The 18,171-nt window shown below is 48.1% G+C and overlaps 1 protein-coding gene across 5 annotated transcripts; it reads left to right on the top strand.

The window, feature by feature from the left end:
- The first annotated feature begins 3,476 nt into the window (after positions 1-3,476).
- On the top strand, positions 3,477-17,185 carry LOC136405155 (zinc finger protein 343-like). Of its 5 annotated transcripts, none has more exons than XM_066384241.1 (5): positions 3,477-3,572; positions 4,213-4,466; positions 4,647-4,705; positions 8,216-8,342; positions 13,438-17,185. In XM_066384241.1, the coding sequence occupies exons 2-5, from the start codon at positions 4,424-4,426 to the stop codon at positions 15,180-15,182; spliced, it is 1,974 nt and encodes a 657-aa protein (XP_066240338.1). In that variant the 5' UTR covers positions 3,477-3,572; positions 4,213-4,423; the 3' UTR covers positions 15,183-17,185. The 5 variants fall into 5 exon arrangements, with proteins under 5 accessions (XP_066240338.1, XP_066240334.1, XP_066240337.1 ...); XM_066384237.1 differs by having other exon boundaries at positions 13,435-17,185; XM_066384240.1 differs by having other exon boundaries at positions 3,493-3,510; positions 13,435-17,185.
- The last annotated feature ends 986 nt before the right edge of the window (positions 17,186-18,171 follow it).

The raw sequence follows: 18,171 nt of genomic DNA, 5'->3' as shown, positions 1-18,171 counted from the left end.
TGGTTCGAAACCTTGGGCTTGCCTGGTCAAGGCACATATGGGAGTTGATGCTTCCTGCTCCTCCCCCTTCTCTCTCTCTCCCCTCTCTCTAAATATCAATAAATAAAATATTTAAAAAAATAAAAAAAATAATAAAAAAAAATAAAAAAGCCCAAAGTCCTCGCACTTTGGCCACACCCTTTCCTACTCCCCCTCCTCTGATCCCAGATAGCCCAATATGACAGTTCCACACATGAGAAAGTAATCAGTGAACAACTGAGGTGCGGGCATGAAAAACTGATGCTTCTCATCTCTCCCTGTCTGTCTGTCTGTCCCTGTCTGTTCCTCTCTCTGCCTCTGTCACAAAAATAAATATTTTTTGAGACTAATAAAAACTATTGTTGGTCAACTAAGTTTGTAAATATGAGATATATGTTTGCTCACTTATAGTTTGCATTGGATGTGGGGGGACAGGCTGTAAGCAGTCAGGATCCTTATAGCCTAAGGCTTAGTTTTAAGACTAAGCCTTCCCCACCCTTTTTGATGTGGGGTGGTGCACTCTCATGAGGAATCCCATTATGCCTCAGATAAGTGACTTTGTGTCAGAGACTTCTTTGTTTGTATATTGGATTAAAGGTTTGGATTTCTACACTATAAAATGGGGCAGACCCGGGAGCTTGCTCTCTCGGTTCCTGTGATTAGCAGAAGAGTGATTATGTTCTAAGGCAGGGGTCCCCAAACTATGGCCCATGGGTCATATGCAGCCCTCTGAGGCCATTTATCCAGTCCCCACCACACTTCCGGAAGGGGCACCTCTTTCACTGGTGGTCAGTGAGAGGAGCACATTGACCATCTCATTAGCCAAAAGCGGGCCCATAGTTCCCATTGAAATACTGGTCAGTTTGTTGATTTAAATTTACTTCTTTATTTTAAATACTGTATTTGTTCTCATTTTGTTTTTTTACTTTAAAATAAGATATGTGCAGTGTGCATAGGGATTTGTTCATAGTTTTTTTTTTATAGTCTGGCCCTCCAATGGTCTGAGGGACAGTGAACTGGCCCCCTGTGTAAAAAGTTTGGGGACCCCTGTTCTAGGGAGAGCAGAGAAAGGCCGCGTGGAGGGGAGGAGAGGCAGCCAAAAAGATGGAGTGCTGAAGGAGAAGCTAGTTTGCGCAGAGAGAAGGAGATGGGGAACAGAGGTGAATAAGGCTGGTGAGGTAGAAAGCTTTGATTCTAGGAGACTCGGATAAGTCAGTGGCTTTTGGAGCCCTGAATGGAAAAGAAGTGTTTTCCTACTGTGTGTATTTCTTGCCTGTTGGGTGCAAGCTAGGATTAAAGCTAATGGCCCAACAGTTCTTGGCTCCATTGTTTTATTACCTTCTGTCCGAATCAAAACCAAACCTGCACAGGCCAGGCAGCTATGATGGTGGCCGTGGCTACTGGCTTTATAGCTATTAGTTCTCTTTATAGAAAAATGCACAGCTGCATGTACACACATGGTCCTGCATTCAACTTTCAGGAGTCTTTATTCATGATTTCCAAGGGGAGAACCTTAGTTAGGCTCTCACTGAAATCTACAAGTAAACTGGACATAAGTTCAGGTGAGAGCAGATTGACAAACGAATTAGAGGTTTAGGTGGGACACAGGAAACATGGGTGAGTGTAAAAGTGAAACTTTCCCAAGAAATACTGCACATTTTGGAGGCTTCAACATGGAAACACCCAGAAAGGAGTAACGGGAAGGGAGCTCAGGAATAAACATTTCAGGAGAACACAGCTACTCACAACGCCCATGGCCGTCTCCCAGCAAGAAACCCCCCCCCCCCCAGGCATGTCAGCAGGGTGCTGAGGTGGCCAGGAGACACTGTCATTTTAGCTGGAAGAGTTGTAATAGTTGGAAGTTTAGTGAGTGATGTTCTTGATCGCTTCCATTGGAAAGTTGGAACAGAAGATGAAGATGTGAGGTTGGGAGGAACAATGATGGTGTGACTGTTTCTATAGGAACAACAAGGCCACCATCTGCTACAACATTGTCACCTTTATCTCTGCCTTGCCTTTGAACAGAGAGCCATCCCCCAACAAAAGGTGGCAAATGGCTGAGTCATTGAGTCTTTTCCATAAAATTATCTTCCATTAATCCAACCATCATTTGTTCATCTATCAAATCATTAATTCTCCTGAGAATAAAGTTTTCAGGGTTTATTCCGGACATATAAGGCAGCAGTGCCACAGTAGATGGTGCCATCCTCAAAAAGGTCACAGTCTCTTAAGTGACAGCTCTGAACAGACTAGGACAGAATAGAATGGTAAGAGCTCTGGGAAATGTTCTCTGGGGATCAAGGAAATTCATGTCAGACAATAAGGCCAGAGGAGACTTCCTGGAGGCAAAGAAATCTGAGCCTACACCTCAGGGAGGCTAAGTCCACTAATCAAACATGGGGAGAAGGCTGGAGAGAGTCATGGAGGAATTTATTTCTAGGAGGAAATGCAAGGTGTAGGAGGGTGGAACTGTCTACTGGAGTAGGGGGAATCCAGAGATAAGGATGGAGCTGTGGGCAAGGGCCAGGTCCAGTCACCTCGGTGCTTAGACCCTCCTTAGAGCTTCCCTGTCCATCTCAGGAAAGAATTCACGCAGCTCTATCATGTGGCAGGAGGGGTCAGAGAGAGAAGCTTCATTATAATTTGGGAGGAACTTTACTTCCCCACGTCGCATTTTCGTTTTTACATCGTGTCCTGCACGGAGTTGTTAAGCCGCCCTGCATTTCCCTGCCACCAGCCGACTTGGAGAGTCACAGCATCCACAGTGGGATGACCGATTTGCATTCCCTTAATTTCCGGCTAGTGACGTGGGGCTGCCCGCAGGGGCGGGTCAGTAGCACGGAGCCACACTTGGATGACGCTCAGGGAAGGAGCTGTGCTATCCAGCTGAAGGGCAGTGAGTTTCGCTGGGTCATGGGAAGAGGAAAACGTGACAAAACTCAGAATTAGCGCTAGACAAGCTGTGCCCGGAAACCGGAAATGGCTTTTAAGGTTGACCACGCGAGTGGGCCAACGGAGGGGAAAAACATCTGGCGATGCTGCCGCAGAGACTTCTGGGTACTGTAGTTTTTCCGATTGAAACCCTTGGAACATACATCTTTCGGAGTTATTGTCTATTTTATATTGTGCATCTTAAGAGAAGAGATGGGTAGAGCTGGCCGGTTTGTTCAGTTGGTCAGAGCAACGCGCAATATGCCAAGATTACAATGTTGGTCCCCAGTCAGGGTGCATACAATAATCATGGGACAAGATATCCATGTTTCTCTCTTTCTCTGTCTTTCTGCCTTCTACTCTCTCTCGCTAAAATTAATAAATAAAATATTTGAAAAAAGGGTCGGCTGTCATAAAAGACAACGTGCAGGTATATCAAACTCGTGGTTTCGAGGTCGCTGTGTTGCGGCCAATGAGAGGCGAAGCCTCAAGGAATTCTGGGAATCGTAGTTCTCGCGCAGATCAGTCGGGAAACCACGGGCACCTCTGTGGCTGGTTCCGGTGAGCGCGGGGTGCCGGGGTGACTACGGTATTGGAAGGAAGGACGAGAGAGACAGTACGTGGTAGGAGCCGTGGTGGGAGCTGGTGGGTTGGACCCGAGATGAGTGAGGCTGGTGTGCGGTAGATGGAACGGAAGTGCGGGAGGTTTCATTTTTGGAGCCGGGACGCGGCCCCAGACGTGCATTTTAGGGTGGGGAAGTGGGGTGAGACTCAGCTTGATCCGATTCCCTGAGTTGCGGGTCTTACCGCGGTCCGTCCTTCTCGTGTTGGAGCGGGTGAGCAGGAACTCTCATATCATTTTTTGGGAGGAAATTGGGATGATTCTGGGCCATACAATTGACATAGGGAGGTGGCTGCAGATGTGCTTCCCTGAGGTTAATTTGGGCTCTTGGCCCACGAGTTCAGCCAGAGCCAAATAGAGAGGCGTTCTCTGTAGTGGTTGCGGGTGCAGAGCCGACCATATACCCCTGCTTTTGGCAAGGGGACACCTACTTGGGTCATGCGTGTGTGAATGGTTGTGGGAACCCCGGACTGAGTGTTAATATAGAGATCTGATTTTTTGGTTTTGTTTTGTTAGGGCTGAGTATGTCCCAAGTTGGTGAGTGAGTGGGGATGCGGTTGGGGTGGGAGCTCTCAGGACCTGCAGTGCCTGATTTGTACAGTAAGGAGTGTGGAAACGTCACATTGCTGCTCCACCCACAGGTGCTGGCTTCGTGGAAACACGGTGGGCTTTCACAAGGACGGTTCGGAGAAGTCACCTCCGACAGGAGCACAAAACAATCTTGCGCAGAAATAAGGTCTACCTGGCTGGGAGGTAGCATTTTAGGGCAAATACTAGTCTGACCCTGCGGCCGTGACTTTGCCTGATTCTTCAGCCTTGGGAGAGCAGGACCAGGAGGAGAACAGGGAAGACATGGAGACCATGAAGAATCTGACCTTAAATCATGAGGCTAAAGGTGAGAGTTACTGAGAGTCTGGAGAGGTGAGGAGGAGGAGTAAGGCTCGAGGCTTAGCTGAGAGCACTGTAGTGACCCCAGCTGAGTAAAGGGACTGCTCCCTCTGTCCTGGGCTCCGAGGAGCTGCTCCCCGGGGCATTCTGGGAGGCCTGCACCCTCAGAGCTTTGTTCTTCCTCTAGGTCTGCCTTCCAACTGCACTGACTCGCTCCAAGAAAAGTGGGGAAAGCCCAAAACACTGGTGAGTTGGGGTTACATTTTTTTTATTTTTCATTATGAAATGCTGGCTCATTTTCCAAAAAATAAGCAAACTGGATATTCTCTTGGGAAGGGAAAAAGGAATCAACATTAGACAGTTCATGCCTGTTTCAGGCACCGTGTTGGTCAATATGAAATGACTCCTGCATTTGTGTGTTTTATTTTCCTTGTTGGAAAATCTACCCAAGATTAGTAGAGCCCTGCGAAGTGCAAAATATAAGGGGTATTTTTGAAAAACTGAGATTATTTAAAAAATTTAAATGTATTAATTACACTTAATATCACACTAGCTTAAAGATATTGTCTTTTGCAGTGGACATCTTTTTACTTTTTTACTATTGAAGTTTTTGAACAAGTAGAGAAGCAGAGCAATGTGTGGAAGGACAGTATTTAAAAAATACATGGATTTGAACTCAATTGAACATGAACTGTAAGGATCACAATAAATGAAATGGTTGCAGGAAAGACTGAGATATTGACTCTGGGTTGAGGGGTCCTGCTATAGTTTCCCCTAAACTGGAAAGGATGTTCTTAATCACTTGATTGCCGGCTTAATTAATGATTCTAAATGCGATGACCTTTCTTTGTTCTAAAGGCTATGCAGGAAGGACCCTCATGCATGCAGTATCCTCCAGCCTAACTTTTCCCATAAGAACTGGTAGGGGCTCAGACACCCCTGAATGGGTGGTTCTCTCTAGAGGACTCTTACTTATAAATGCGCACGGTGGGAGGCCCATTTTGCAGCCCTGGCTGAAGCTTCCTGGTCTGGTTATGTGTTCTTCCAGGGTTTGGTGAGATTTCTACATACTTATAATTGTTTTTTTCTTTCTTTCTTAGTCTATTGTTTTAACTGGTTATTATTCTATGACTCAAGCGAGTTTGTTTTTTTTTCCGTCTGGTCATGTTGTGTAGCTTGTTGTAACATTGACTGTTTGTTTTTTTTATTCTACTTACGGTTAAATAAGTAGTTCAGGGAGAAAAGCCAAGTGAGCCCTGCTAAAAAGACAGTCATTTCTGGAGGGGGAGGGTCAGTGTGATTGTGCATGTCCAGGCCTCTCCTGCTGATTAGGCATATATTCAGGGCAGTAGCCTTTATTGAACTTGCCAAGACAATATTTTACCTAAAATGTTCAGTATTTAACAAAGAAAGTATATTTAAGGGTAGAGAAGCAGGATGAGAAAGAAAGAACATACGAATATGAGAATGAGAGGAAGTCTAAATACATTTCCCTGTTATGTAAAATGGAAACAGCTTTTCTGTTCTGTGCTGAGTTACAATTTCCCTGGACTGTGCATTCATCCTTCCCTTACTGGTTATGAGTTGTTTTTTTTTGTTTTGTTTTGTTTTGTATTTTTCCGAAGCTAGAAACGGGGAGGCAGTCAGACAGACTCCCGCATGCGCCTGACCGGGATCCACCCGGCATGCCCACCAGGGGGCGATGCTCTGCCCCTCCGGGGCGTCGCTCTGTCGCGACCAGAGCCACTCGAGCACCTGGGGCAGAGGCCAAGGAGCCATCCCCAGAGCCCGGGCCATCTTTTGCTCCAATGGAGCCTTGGCTGCGGGAGGGGAAGAGAGAGACAGAGAGGAAGGAGAGGGGGAGGGGTGGAGAAGCAGATGGGCGCTTCTCCTGTGTGCCCTGGCTGGGAATCGAACCTGGAACTCCTGCACGCCAGGCCGACGCTCTACCACTGAGCCAACCGGCCAGAGCTAGTTATGAGTTGTGTGTTGGACGATACACTGTGGACACCAAGTCTCTTTCAAATTGGAACTTATCTGCCCATCTGGAACTCTTCTGTGTCAAAATCCTCCATAGTGTGTCCTCAAGGTCACCTTCCTGAGCACTGCTTCAGGTTTCAATGTTTTTTCTTTTTAACCCAGGTAGAGAGTGAGAGAGGGACCAATAGGGACAGACAGGAAGGGAGAGAGATGAGAAGCATCAGTTCTTCATTGCAGCACCTTAGTGTTCAGTCATTGCTTCCTCACTTGTGCTTTGAGGTGGGAACTACAGCAGAGTGAGTGACCCCTTGCTCAAGCCAGCGACCGTAGGGTCATATCTATGAATCCACGCTCAAGCCGGAGTACCCGCATTCATGCTGTTGAGCCTACGCTCCAGTTGGATGAGCCTGCGCTCAACTCGGTGACACTGGGGTTTCAAGCATGGGTCCTCTGCATCCCAGTCTGACACTTTATCCACCGTGCCACTGACTGGTCGGGCCAAGTTTCAAATTGATTCACAGATCACTTTTCTAAGGAAATCTTAAACGTCCAGGGCCCAGGAATGGGCTGTATCCATCTGCTCTGTGCCCCTTAGATTTTATTTATATTTTGTTTGCTTATGTATTTATTTTTGTAACAATTGAGCAATTGTCTCCTTTTATTTTATGCTCTTTCAAGAGTGCCCCAAATAGGGTCACTTCAAATAATCACCAAAGCATATTTAAATGTCTCCTTAATGGCTTTTCAATTCTGGATTTCAGTGCTTCCAACACTTTTTTTTTTAATTTGTTGTGTTTACATAGTTACAAATGTTCTCCCGAATATCCCCCCCCCCCCCCCCGTGTTCTTCTTTTTTTTTTTTTTTTGTATTTTTCTGAAGCTGGAAACAGGGAGAGACAGTCAGACAGACTCCCGCATGCGCCCGACGGGGATCCACCCGGCACGCCCACCAGGGGCGATGCTCTGCCCCTCCAGGGCGTCGCTCTGCCGCGACCAGAGCCACTCTAGCGCCTGGGGCAGAGGCCAAGGAGCCATCCCCAGCGCCCCGGCCATCTTTGCTCCAATGGAGCCTTGGCTGCGGGAGGGGAAGAGAGAGACAGAGAGGAAGGAGGGGGGGGGGTGGAGAAGCAAATGGGCGCTTCTCCTATGTGCCCTGGCCGGGAATCGAACCCGGGTCCCCTGCACGCCAGGCAGACGCTCTACCGCTGAGCCAACCGACCAGGGCCCCGTGTTCTTCTTGATACCCCCTCTGCCCCCCCACCACCACTTTCCCCCTTTCCCACCATGATTACTGTCCTGCCCTGTGTCTCTCTGTGTTATGTGTAGATACTTTCCCTAATGTCTTTTCTTTCTTTGATCACGTCCTCTCCTCCCCTTTCCCTCTGCCTGCTTTCCCTCTGGACTCTGACTCCTTCTCCGCCTCTCTTCTATTCCTCAGTTCACGTTGTTCATTGGATTCCTCATGTGAGTGACGTCGTATGATATTTTTCTTTCTCTGCCTGGCTTATTTCGCTTAGCATAATAGACCCCAGGTCCATCCATGTTGTTGCAAAGGGTAAGATTTCCTTGTTCCTCACGGCCGCGTCCTGCGCCCCTTAGATTTTAAAAGAAAGCCCTGCTCGTGGCCAGAAGAATTTGGTACATTGAACTGTGTAATTTGGAAAGAACAGGAACAACTTTTTGTAGATCCAAACCCTCAATGGCCATGAGATGTACTCATCACGCTGGGAAAATTGATGGTGACTTTCTGCTTGTTAACTGATTGCTTGTTAATAGGTACCGATCATGTTCAGGGATGTGGCCGTGGTCTTCACAGAGGAGGAATGGAGGATGCTGAGCCCTACGCAGAGGAGCCTGTACAAGGAAGTGATGCTGGAGAACTACAGGAACCTGCTCTCGCTGGGTGAGGCTGTGTTCTGTCCTTCCTTACTGCGGTAGTGGGATGGACCACCTAGCGTGGGTTAGAAAATGTTCTAGACATTTAGAGCCACACAGAAGTCAAGGAATAGCAGCCACTGCCCATGGGGGCTTACTTTTCCCTATGTATGGAGAAAGAGAAGAAACAAGAAACTTCCCGCCTAACCAGGCGGTGGCACAGTGGATAGAGCGTCGGACTGGGATGCAGAGGACCCAGGTTCGAGACCCCGAGATTGCCAGCTTGAGCATGGGCTCATCTAGTTTGAGCAAAGCTCACCAGCTTGGACCCAAAGTCGCTGGCTTGAGCAGGGGGTTACTCAGTCTGCTGAAGGCCCGCAGTCAAGGCACATATGAGAGATCAATCAATGAACAGCTAAGGTGTCGCAATGAAAAACTGATGATTAATGCTTCTCATCTCTCTCCGTTCCTGTCTGTCTGTCCCTATCTATCCCTCTCTCTGTCTCTGTAAAAAAGAAAAAAAGAAACTTCCCGTGCAGGAGTAGAATGGTACCTTAGACGGTACTAAGCACTTCCTAGTCAAAAATAATGATCAAGTGAAGCAGGACAAAGGAGTATCGAGTGTGATATCATGACAGGCTGAATTTGAAATAAATGGGGAGGTAATATGTGACCAAAGTCATAACGTGGTGATGGAGTTAGACTGTGTATGTATGGGGCGAGAGCATTTCAGTGGAGACGTGTTGGCGCTAAGGCATTAAGGAAGGGATGTCCCTGCAGGGTAAGGACTGTAAGGAGGCCAGTGGGACTGGAAGTGCAGTTTGCATGTGACAGACTAATGACAAATGCCTTCTGCAACCATCAGAGCTTTGAGTTTCATAAGCTTATTTTTTTCTCTTTTATTTAGAAACTTACATTGATTCTGTAGTCCTAGGTTGGTAAATACTTTCAATTGTAACATTACCCTGAGTCAGCCTTTGGCCATTTTTCCTGTAAAGGGCCAGAGAATAGCTAATTTAGGTATTTTGTGGGCGATGTGATCTCTAACTGCTCTGAACTCTCCCTGTTGTGCTAAAGTAGCCAGGACGGTATGTGGATGAATGAGTATGATTGTGTCCCAGAAAGACTTCTTTTGTGGACACCAAAGTTTGAATCATGAATCGTTTTTATGTGTCGTGAGGTATTATTTTTTTGACTTGTTTCTAGCTTGTTAACAATTTAAAAACTGTCCTGAGCCTGTCAACTGTACAGAGAGAGAGGGGAGGATTAAATAGGTCACAAACTGTATTGTTCTCACTAATTGTTCTAGGTCAGTGCTGTGCTGTGCAAATACAGTGTGAGCCACAGGGATGATTTTAAATTACCTAGTAACTGCATTTTTTTATTTTATTTTTTTACAGGGACAGAGAGAATCAGAGAGAGGGATAGACAGGGACTGACAGACAGGAACGGAGAGAGATGAGAAGCATCAATCATCAGTTTTTCATTGCGAGACCTTAGCTGTTCATTGATTGCTTTCTCATACGTGCCTTGACCGTGGGGCTACAGCAGACCGAGTAACCCCTTGCTCGAGCCAGCGACCTTGGGTCCAAGCTGGTGAGCTTTTGCTCAAACCAGATGAGCCTGTGCTCAAACTGGCAACCTCAGGGTCTCGAACCTGGGTCCTCTGCATCCCAGTCCGACGCTCTATCCACTGCGCCACCGCCTGGTCAGGCTAGTAACTACATTTTTTTTTTTTTTCTTTTTTGTATTTTTCTGAAGCTGGTAACAGGGAGAGACAGTCAGACAGACTCCCGCATGCGCCCGACCGGGATCCACCCGGCACGCCCACCAGGGGGCTACGCTCTGCCCACCAGGGGGCATCGCTCTGCCCTTCCGGGGCGTCGCTCTGTTGTGACCAGAGCCACTCGAGCGCCTGGGGCAGAGGCCAAGGATCCGTCCCCAGCGCCCGGGCCATCTTTGCTCCAATGGAGCCTCGGCTGCGGGAGGGGAAGAGAGAGACAGAGAGGAAGGAGAGGGGGAGGGGTGGAGAAACAGATGGGCGCTTCTCCTGTGTGCCCTGGCCGGGAATCGAACCCGGGACTTCTGCACGCCAGGCCAACACTACCACTGAGCCAACTGGCCAGGGCCTAGTAACTACATTTTAAAAACAGTTGACATGGCCTGACCTGTGGTGGTGCAGTAGATAAAGCGTCGACCTGGAAATGCTGAGGTCGCCCGTTAGAAACCCTGGGCTTGCCTGGTCAAGGCATATATGGGAGTTGATGCTTCCAGCTCCTCCCCCCTTCTCTCTCTCTTTCTCTCCTCTCTTTCTCTCTGTCTCTCCCTCTCCTCTCTAAAATGAATAAATAAAAAATAAAAAATAAGTAAATAAAAACAGTTGACATAAGTGGGTGAAGTTCACAATCTTCTATCATCCAATGTATCAAAATATTATTTCAACATATAATCAAAATATTTAAAAAAAAAATTTTTTTTAAGTTTTTCTTAAGTGAGATCCACGGAGTCAAAGAGAAAGACTCCCGCGAGGGCCCCGACTGGCATCCACCTGCAAGGCCTCTCCTGGGCAGTGCTCTGCCCACCTGGAGCCATTGCCTTGTTGCTTGGCAGCAGAGCGATTTTAGCACCTGAGGCGAGACCCTGGAGCCACCCTCAGCATCTGGGTCCAACTTCCTCCACCTGAGTCATGGCTGTGGGAGCTGAAGAGAGAGATGGAGGGAGAGAAGGGAGATGGGGAGGGATGGAGAAGCAGATGATCTCTTCTCCTGGTGCCCTGACCAGGAATCAAACCCGAGACACCTACGTCCTAGGCCGACGCTCTACCACTGAGCCGACAGGCCAGGGCCATATGTTTATGTGTTGTTTTGCTTCTTGTTCAGCTCTGTCAGTTCTGGAATCCTGGGAAAAGGACCCGCCTCTCTCTGGGTCTGGTATTCTTTTTTTTTATTTTTTTGTGTGTGACAGAGTCAGAGAGAGACAGATAGATGGACAGATAGGGATAGATAGACCAGAAGGGCGAGAGAAGAGAAGCATCAATTCTTCATTGTGGCACCTTAATTTCTCATTGATTGCTTTCTCACATATGCCTTTACCTGGGGGCTACAGCAGATGGAGTGACCTTGGGCTCAAGCTGGTGAGCCTTGCTCAAACCAGATGAGCCTTGAGCCTATGCTCCAGCAAGTGACCTCGGGGTTTTGAATCTGAGTCCTCTGAATTCTAGTCCAACTCTATCCACTGCACCACCGCCTAGTCAGGCTGGGTCCGGTATTCTTAAGTAAGAAGGGGGAAAACAACAATGAGGAAACCATACTGTGGCTTTTAAAAATGTGTTTCAAAGTAGCACTAATTCTTCACCAGTCGGCATTGGTCCATGGAAATCCTGTCGCCAAGTGTGATGTTAGTGTGATGAGATTAGTCTGGACGCAGGGTTCCAGAATCCTGGAACCATGGGCTGTGTCTTTCTTGTCTGTGGCAGAAGTCACAGTACTTAATAGAGAACTTATTACTTAGAAGTTATTTCTTCTAAGTATTTGTTTGCAGATGTGCAACCTGAAATTCAGATTCAATTCTTATACACTCTGTTCGACCACTGTGTAAGGTACCTTTTCCTGTGTTTGGAAGCCCTCCTGATTAACTTTTTTTTTTTTTTTACAGAGACAGAGAGTCAGAGAGAGGGATAGACAGGAATGGAGAGTTGAGAAGCATCAATCATTAGTTTTTCGTTGCGCATTGTGAAACCTTAGTTGTTCATTGATTGCTTTCTCATATGTGCCTTGACCGCGGGCCTTCAGCAGACCAAGCAGACCAACCCCTTGCTCGAGCCAGTGACCTTGGGTCCAAGATGGTGAGCTTTTGCTCAAACCAGATGAGCCCGTGCTCAAGCTGGCGACCTCGGGATCTCGAACCTGGGTCCTCGGCATCCCAGTCCGATGCTCTAGCCACTGTGCTACCACCTGGTCAGGCCTGATTAACTTTTTGTAAGGTATTTTCCCCACCAAGGAAGATAGAAGGGCGTAGCCACCACGTGTGGAATAGCAAAAGCTTTGTTTAGTACAGCACTTCTCCGACAAGGGACGAGGTTCTCTGGCCTGGGTGGGGGACAGGGGCCAGAGAAGTCACGTGGAGAAATTTAAAGGGGTTGTTAGGGCGCTGGAGCTAATTTGTCGTGGTGAAATTTCATTGGCTGACAGACGGCTGCTCTTTTCCAAAGGACTTCTGGGAAGTTTCTTTTGGCACACATGGGTGTGGGTGGTTCCAGCCGAAGTTTCCGGGCCTGGTTCCTCACGTGACCTTCCCCCATTGTCCACCAACCTTACACTTTTTGTGGATTCAGTTTTGTTCTTTTTTTCCTTTTTGTAATAAGTAAAGTCACGAAGGAGATTTCCACATAGGTCATAGACTGTCACTTCCAAGTTCCAGAGAAATGTAAATAGGGTACAAGTGGGAGGGTCATGGCTTGGCTGACTTACCAGAAAGAAACAGCTGGTGGTATTGAAGGTATTTACAGGGCAGATTGCTTACCTGGAAGCCGCCTAGTCTGAGTGACATGTAGAAGATGTTTCTGGAATGGTTCCACTGGATTGCCATAGAAAAGGGACTGTGTAGAAATGGAACCTAAAGAAATCATTGGTGGCCTGACCAGGCGGTGGTGCAGTGGATAGAGCATCGGACTGGGATGCAGAGGACCCAGGTTCGAGACTCTGAGCTCGCCAGCTTGAGCGCGGGCTCATCTGGTTTAAGCAAAAGCCCATCAGCTTGAACCCAAGATCGCTGGCTCCAGCAAGGGGTTGCTCGGTCTGCTGAAGGCCCGCAGTCAAGGCACATATGAGAAAGCAGTCAATGAACGACTAAGGTGTTGCAACGTGCAATGAAAAACTAATGATTGATGCTTCTCATCTCTCTCCGTTCCTGTCTGTCCCTGTCTATCCCTCTCTCTGACTCACTGTCTCTGTAAAAAATAAATAAATAAAAATTAAAAAAAAAATCATTGGTGGAAACAAATGACATTGTACACAGATGATTAATAACAGGTGTGGCAGGAGGGCCCTACTTGACCTGAGAGAAGGGGGGACTCCCTGCAGCCCTGTTTGGGCTTCTCTGACCGAACTCTCTTTCTCCAGCAGAATCAAAGCCAGAAACAGATCCCCGCTTTTTCCGCCTTTCGGTCTTCTCCCGGGAGCCACTATCCAGCCAGCAAATGCTTCCCATGTGCTTGGACACGTGTGACTTCTATCCTGGGGATTGGAGCCTGTGGCAGCAGGAGCAGACGTCTTTTACTCAGAGTTGCTGGAGTGAAATCACAGAACGTGAAAGCAGAGAAGATGGCTGGAGACTTTCGTTTGTGAAGACAGAGGAGGGGGAAACCTCAGGCGCATTCTGCAGCCCACCCAGAGGATCTTCCAGAGGAGGTCATGAGGTGCTAGAAACAGAGCCCAGCTCAGTCCAATGGGTAACCTCTGCGCAGACAGACAAGGGGAGGAAGGAATTAGAAACCCTGAGATCCGGGGCTGTGAGCTGTAGTGACCACAAACCAGACTGCAGCCTGGAATCAAACGTTTTGGCAGACAGGGTGACCCTCTCGGGGGAGAATTCCTACATTTGCAGGCAGTGTGGGCGAGGCTTCACACTTAAGTCACACCTCCTCACAAACCCTGAAATGCACTCGTTGATGGAGAATCCTTTCCTGTGTGATGAGTGTGGCCAAAGATTTGGTGATACATCAAATGGCACGATACATCAGCGGACTGACTTGGGGGAGAAGCCCTTTGTGTGTCTTGAGTGTGGACGAGGATTTGGTTATAAGTCACTACTCAGGAGACACCAGATGACTCACTCGGGGGAGAAGCCCTTTGTGTGCCCGGAGTGTGGACGAGGATTTTGTGTTCAGTCAAAACTCAGGAGACACCAGAGGACTCACTCGGGGGAGACACCCTTCATGTGCCCAGAGTGTGGACGACGATTTGTTGATAAGTCAAACTTAAAAAGACACCAGAGAACTCACTCAGGGGAGAAGCCTTTCGTGTGCTCGGAGTGTGGGCGAGGATTTAGTGTTAATTCAAACCTCAGGAGACACCAGAGGATTCACTCAGGGGAGTTGCCTTACGTGTGTGGTGAGTGTGGCCATTGCTTTCTCCACAAGCCATCCCTCCTCTTGCACCAGAGAGAACACGAAATGGACATGCATGCTTTCGGGGAGTGTGGGCAGAGCTGCAAACATACTTCAGACTGCGTTCGGCCGCAGCCGACTCACCCAGTGGAGAAGCCTTACCTGTGCCCTGAATGTGGACGAGCATTTGGTTATAAGTCACATCTCAAGACACACCAGATGATTCACTCGGGGGAGAAGCCCTTCTTGTGCGCAGAGTGTGGACGAGGATTTTGTGTTAAGTCAAAACTCAGGAGACACCAGTTGACTCACTCGGAGGATAAGCCCTATGTGTGCCTAGAGTGTGGACGTGGATTTGTTGAGAATTCAGACCTTAGGATACATCAGTGGACTCACTCTGGGGAGAAGCCCTATGTGTGCTCAGAGTGTGGACGAGGATTTCGTGCTAAGTCAAAACTCAGGAGACACCAGTTGACTCACTCAGGGGAGAAACCCTTTGTGTGTCTCGAGTGTGGACGAGCATTTGGTTATAAGTCAGTCCTCAGGAGACACAAACGGACTCACTGGGGGGAGAAGCACTTTGTGTGCTCCGAGTGTGGACGAGAATTTGCTAATAAGTTAGTCCTCAGGAGACACCAGAGGACTCACTCGGCGGAGAAGCCCTTTGTGTACCCAGAGTGTGGACAAGGATTTGATGATAAGTCAGACCTCAGGACACACCAGAGGACTCACTCAGGTGGAGAAGCAGTGAGTGTGGCCTAAGCTTTGTCCAGAAGTCATCCCTCCTTTCACCAGAGGGAACACTCACGAGACATGCCTACCTTCAGGGCGTGTGGGCGAAGCTTCAGACGTAGGTCAGACTGCATTCGGTAGCAGTGGACTCCCTTGAAGGAAAAGCTCTACTTGTATCCGGAGTGTGGACAAGGGTTTGGTAATAAGTCAGACCTCAGGAGTCACCTGAGCACTCACTTGGGGGAGAATCCTTACATGTGTGGTGAGTGTGGATGAGTGTTTAGCCAGACAGCACCATTCCTTAATCACCAGCGGACACATCAAAGGACAAGTGTGATGTTTTCAGGGAATGTGTGTGAAGTTTTGCTACAAGTCTGATGTCATCAGATACCTGAGGACACATGGAGGGGGGAAGCCTTGTGCATGCAGGGATCACGGTCAGGACTTAGGAATCAGTGAGACCTCATCTTCCACTAGAAAGACACCCCACGATCCCTGTGTGTGTGTGTAAAGTACGTGAACCTGCAGAGAGATGTGTCGCCTGTCATCAGGTAACAAGGACACATTCAGCAGAGGAGTCGCATGCATGCACCACGCAGGTAGCTGTAGCCGTACGTCAGCCTCCGTTGCACAAGGAGGAGGCACTTAAGGGAAAAGCCTCTGTGTGGGGAATGAGGCTGAGGCGTTAGCAGTAAGTCAACAATGATGGAACAGCCAGTGGCCAACAGGCAGACACATGAGGGCATACTCAGGGCGGGGCCATGTGTTTGCAGGGATTGTGGACAGGGATCCTGTGATCATGCATCCTTGTTCTCATGTTGTGGAGAGATCCTTCTCTGGGAAGTTCCGGAGCTCTGCCCAGATCACCTTATCAGGACCCACACCCCTGCAGCTGCTGAAAACTGCTGCTGATGGGCACGGTGATGAAATCTTCTATAGGACCTGCTCTCAGTGACAGGGAATGTTCCCTTCACACAGGGTGGCTCCTGGCCCGTGACTGGCTGAGACGAGGGGACAAAACCTTAGCCCTTGACTCTGTGGGCTTCAGACAGTCATCCTGGGTCAGGAGTGCCTATCAGATCTGGGTTGTGAACACATTACAGGTCAGCTTCTTCCTCTGCCCATGCCAGCCCTCATTCACCAATAAACCACTCAGTTCTCCATCCATTGTCTCTCCAGGGACTCCATTCTCACGATGCACCTTAAGTGTATAAGGAGTATAGTCACAGCTGTGGCCATATACCACCCCTCACAAAGGCCAGTGTATACATTCTATGTGTGTGAGATGAACGGGCACAGGCTAGGGAAAAGCTCATCTGAGGATACATCATAGAACAGGTGCATGTAGGCAACTGGCCATCTAAATTTGAACCCTGTATGACCTGATTGGGAAACTTGAGTTCACAGCCCTGAGTGAGTGTGTTTTAGATGCAACACCAAGACACTCTGTGAGTGAGTGACCTTTGTGCTGACACAGAGAAATGCTCCTGAAGGGGCTTTGGAAAAGTAGCCTAGAGGTTCTAGATTGCCCCTTCCTTTGTGCTCGTTAATTAGAAAAAGAAAAGGAATGTACTGACCCATCCTTACTAGTCCTATCCTCACTCAGCAAAAAGTCCATTATTCATTCATTGTTTCCCCTTATCACCTGACCTTCCTCCCCTATAATCCTGTTGCCTTTGTTCTTGTAAAGAAGTTTTGTCCTCTGCTCAATAAAAGCTGTGAGAGACAGGGCTCCAGAGGTCGTCATTGCCTGTCCCCACAGGCCTCTTCCCCTTGCAGTCAGTTTGTGTATTGAGTAGGTTTCTTCCCCCCTGACACTGATGGTTCGGACTGGGCTGCAATACTATAGTACATTAGGATAAACTTTAGGTGACCTGGGAAGGACCCTGTGAGAAGTTTTAGCAATCAGTTACACCTCATAGTGCACCAGGGAACACTCAGGGAGAAGACAGATGTGAGCAGGATTTTTGGGCCGAGCTTTGTCCTGTTATTTCTCCTCTACCTTCCAAGAGGACAATTTTTTCCCAGGAATCACTACCTCAGTTGTCAGTCACCTTTGAGGGGCTTCTAGAAGTCTTGAACCCTCCCTCCTGCTCTGTGTGAGAGTGAGGATGGCACTAGCTACTCAATAGACATGTCTTTATTTTTTCACCTTTTGTAATTGGAATAAAGAAATGAAAGGTTTAAGTCAACTGAGAGTGACCACTTTTATGTCTTGGTCGAGTAAAAATAAATGTTTTTAGGTTTGCTCCTTTGTACTGGGGCAGCACCCTGTGTGTATAGTGTATAGAAGAATGCAGGTGCTGCCCTCAGGGAAGTAGATTGCAAACTGGATTGCCTTCCTGCTTGGGAGGGGCGATGGTTTCCTATTGTTTCCTGGAGAACAGTTTCCTCCCCCCAGCCTCTTTCAGGAGAGTGCATATGGAGAGAGGGTGTGTTGAGGTGGCTGAGTTTTGTGGGGGCCCAGGACTCCCATAAATGCTGAGATTGAGTTGGGGTTTCAGAAGGTTGAGTGAGAGGGAAGCGGTTTTCCGACCTGTTTACTCTTCTGCGTTACAAGACTGATAAACAGAATGGCCCACCATTATCTGTCTCCACTGTTCCTTTACCTTCTGCCGGAATCCAATGTGAACCTGCATCTGCATGGCCATGTCTGGGGCCACCAGCTTTACAATTTTCATACACAGTTCATCCTCATGTTTTCTTTTTTTTTTTTTAATTTTTTTTAATTTATTCATTTTTGGAGAGGAGAGGGAGAGACAGAGAGAGAGAAGGGGGGGAGGAGCTGGAAGCATCAACTCCCATATGTGCCTTGACCAGGCAAGCCCAGGGTTTTGAACCGGCGACCTCAGCATTTCCAGGTCCACGTTTTATCCACTGCGCCACCACAGGTCAGGCCCCCATGTTTTCTTGTCCTTCAGTTCCAGTAAAGTCTTTCATAAGCTCAGTCTGTGCCCCTTAGTCACACATGCATCTGGAAAAGAATTCACATTCACAGCCCAGGTTTCCTGCATGGATC

This window comes from Saccopteryx leptura, chromosome 5 (assembly GCF_036850995.1).
Source record: "Saccopteryx leptura isolate mSacLep1 chromosome 5, mSacLep1_pri_phased_curated, whole genome shotgun sequence".
NCBI classification, from domain to species: domain Eukaryota; kingdom Metazoa; phylum Chordata; class Mammalia; order Chiroptera; family Emballonuridae; genus Saccopteryx; species Saccopteryx leptura.
This window is presented reverse-complemented; position numbering and strand designations above follow the sequence as displayed.

Excerpts from the sequence above, each read along its gene's own strand:
- LOC136405155 (XM_066384237.1), top strand. The coding sequence starts at position 4,424 with ATGGAGACCATGAAGAATCTGACCTTAAATCATGAGGCTAAAG. Across the intron at positions 4,467-4,646 it reads CTTAAATCATGAGGCTAAAG|GTCTGCCTTCCAACTGCACT; the intron begins GTGAGAGTTACT and ends TTCTTCCTCTAG. Across the intron at positions 4,706-8,215 it reads GGGGAAAGCCCAAAACACTG|GTACCGATCATGTTCAGGGA; the intron begins GTGAGTTGGGGT and ends GCTTGTTAATAG.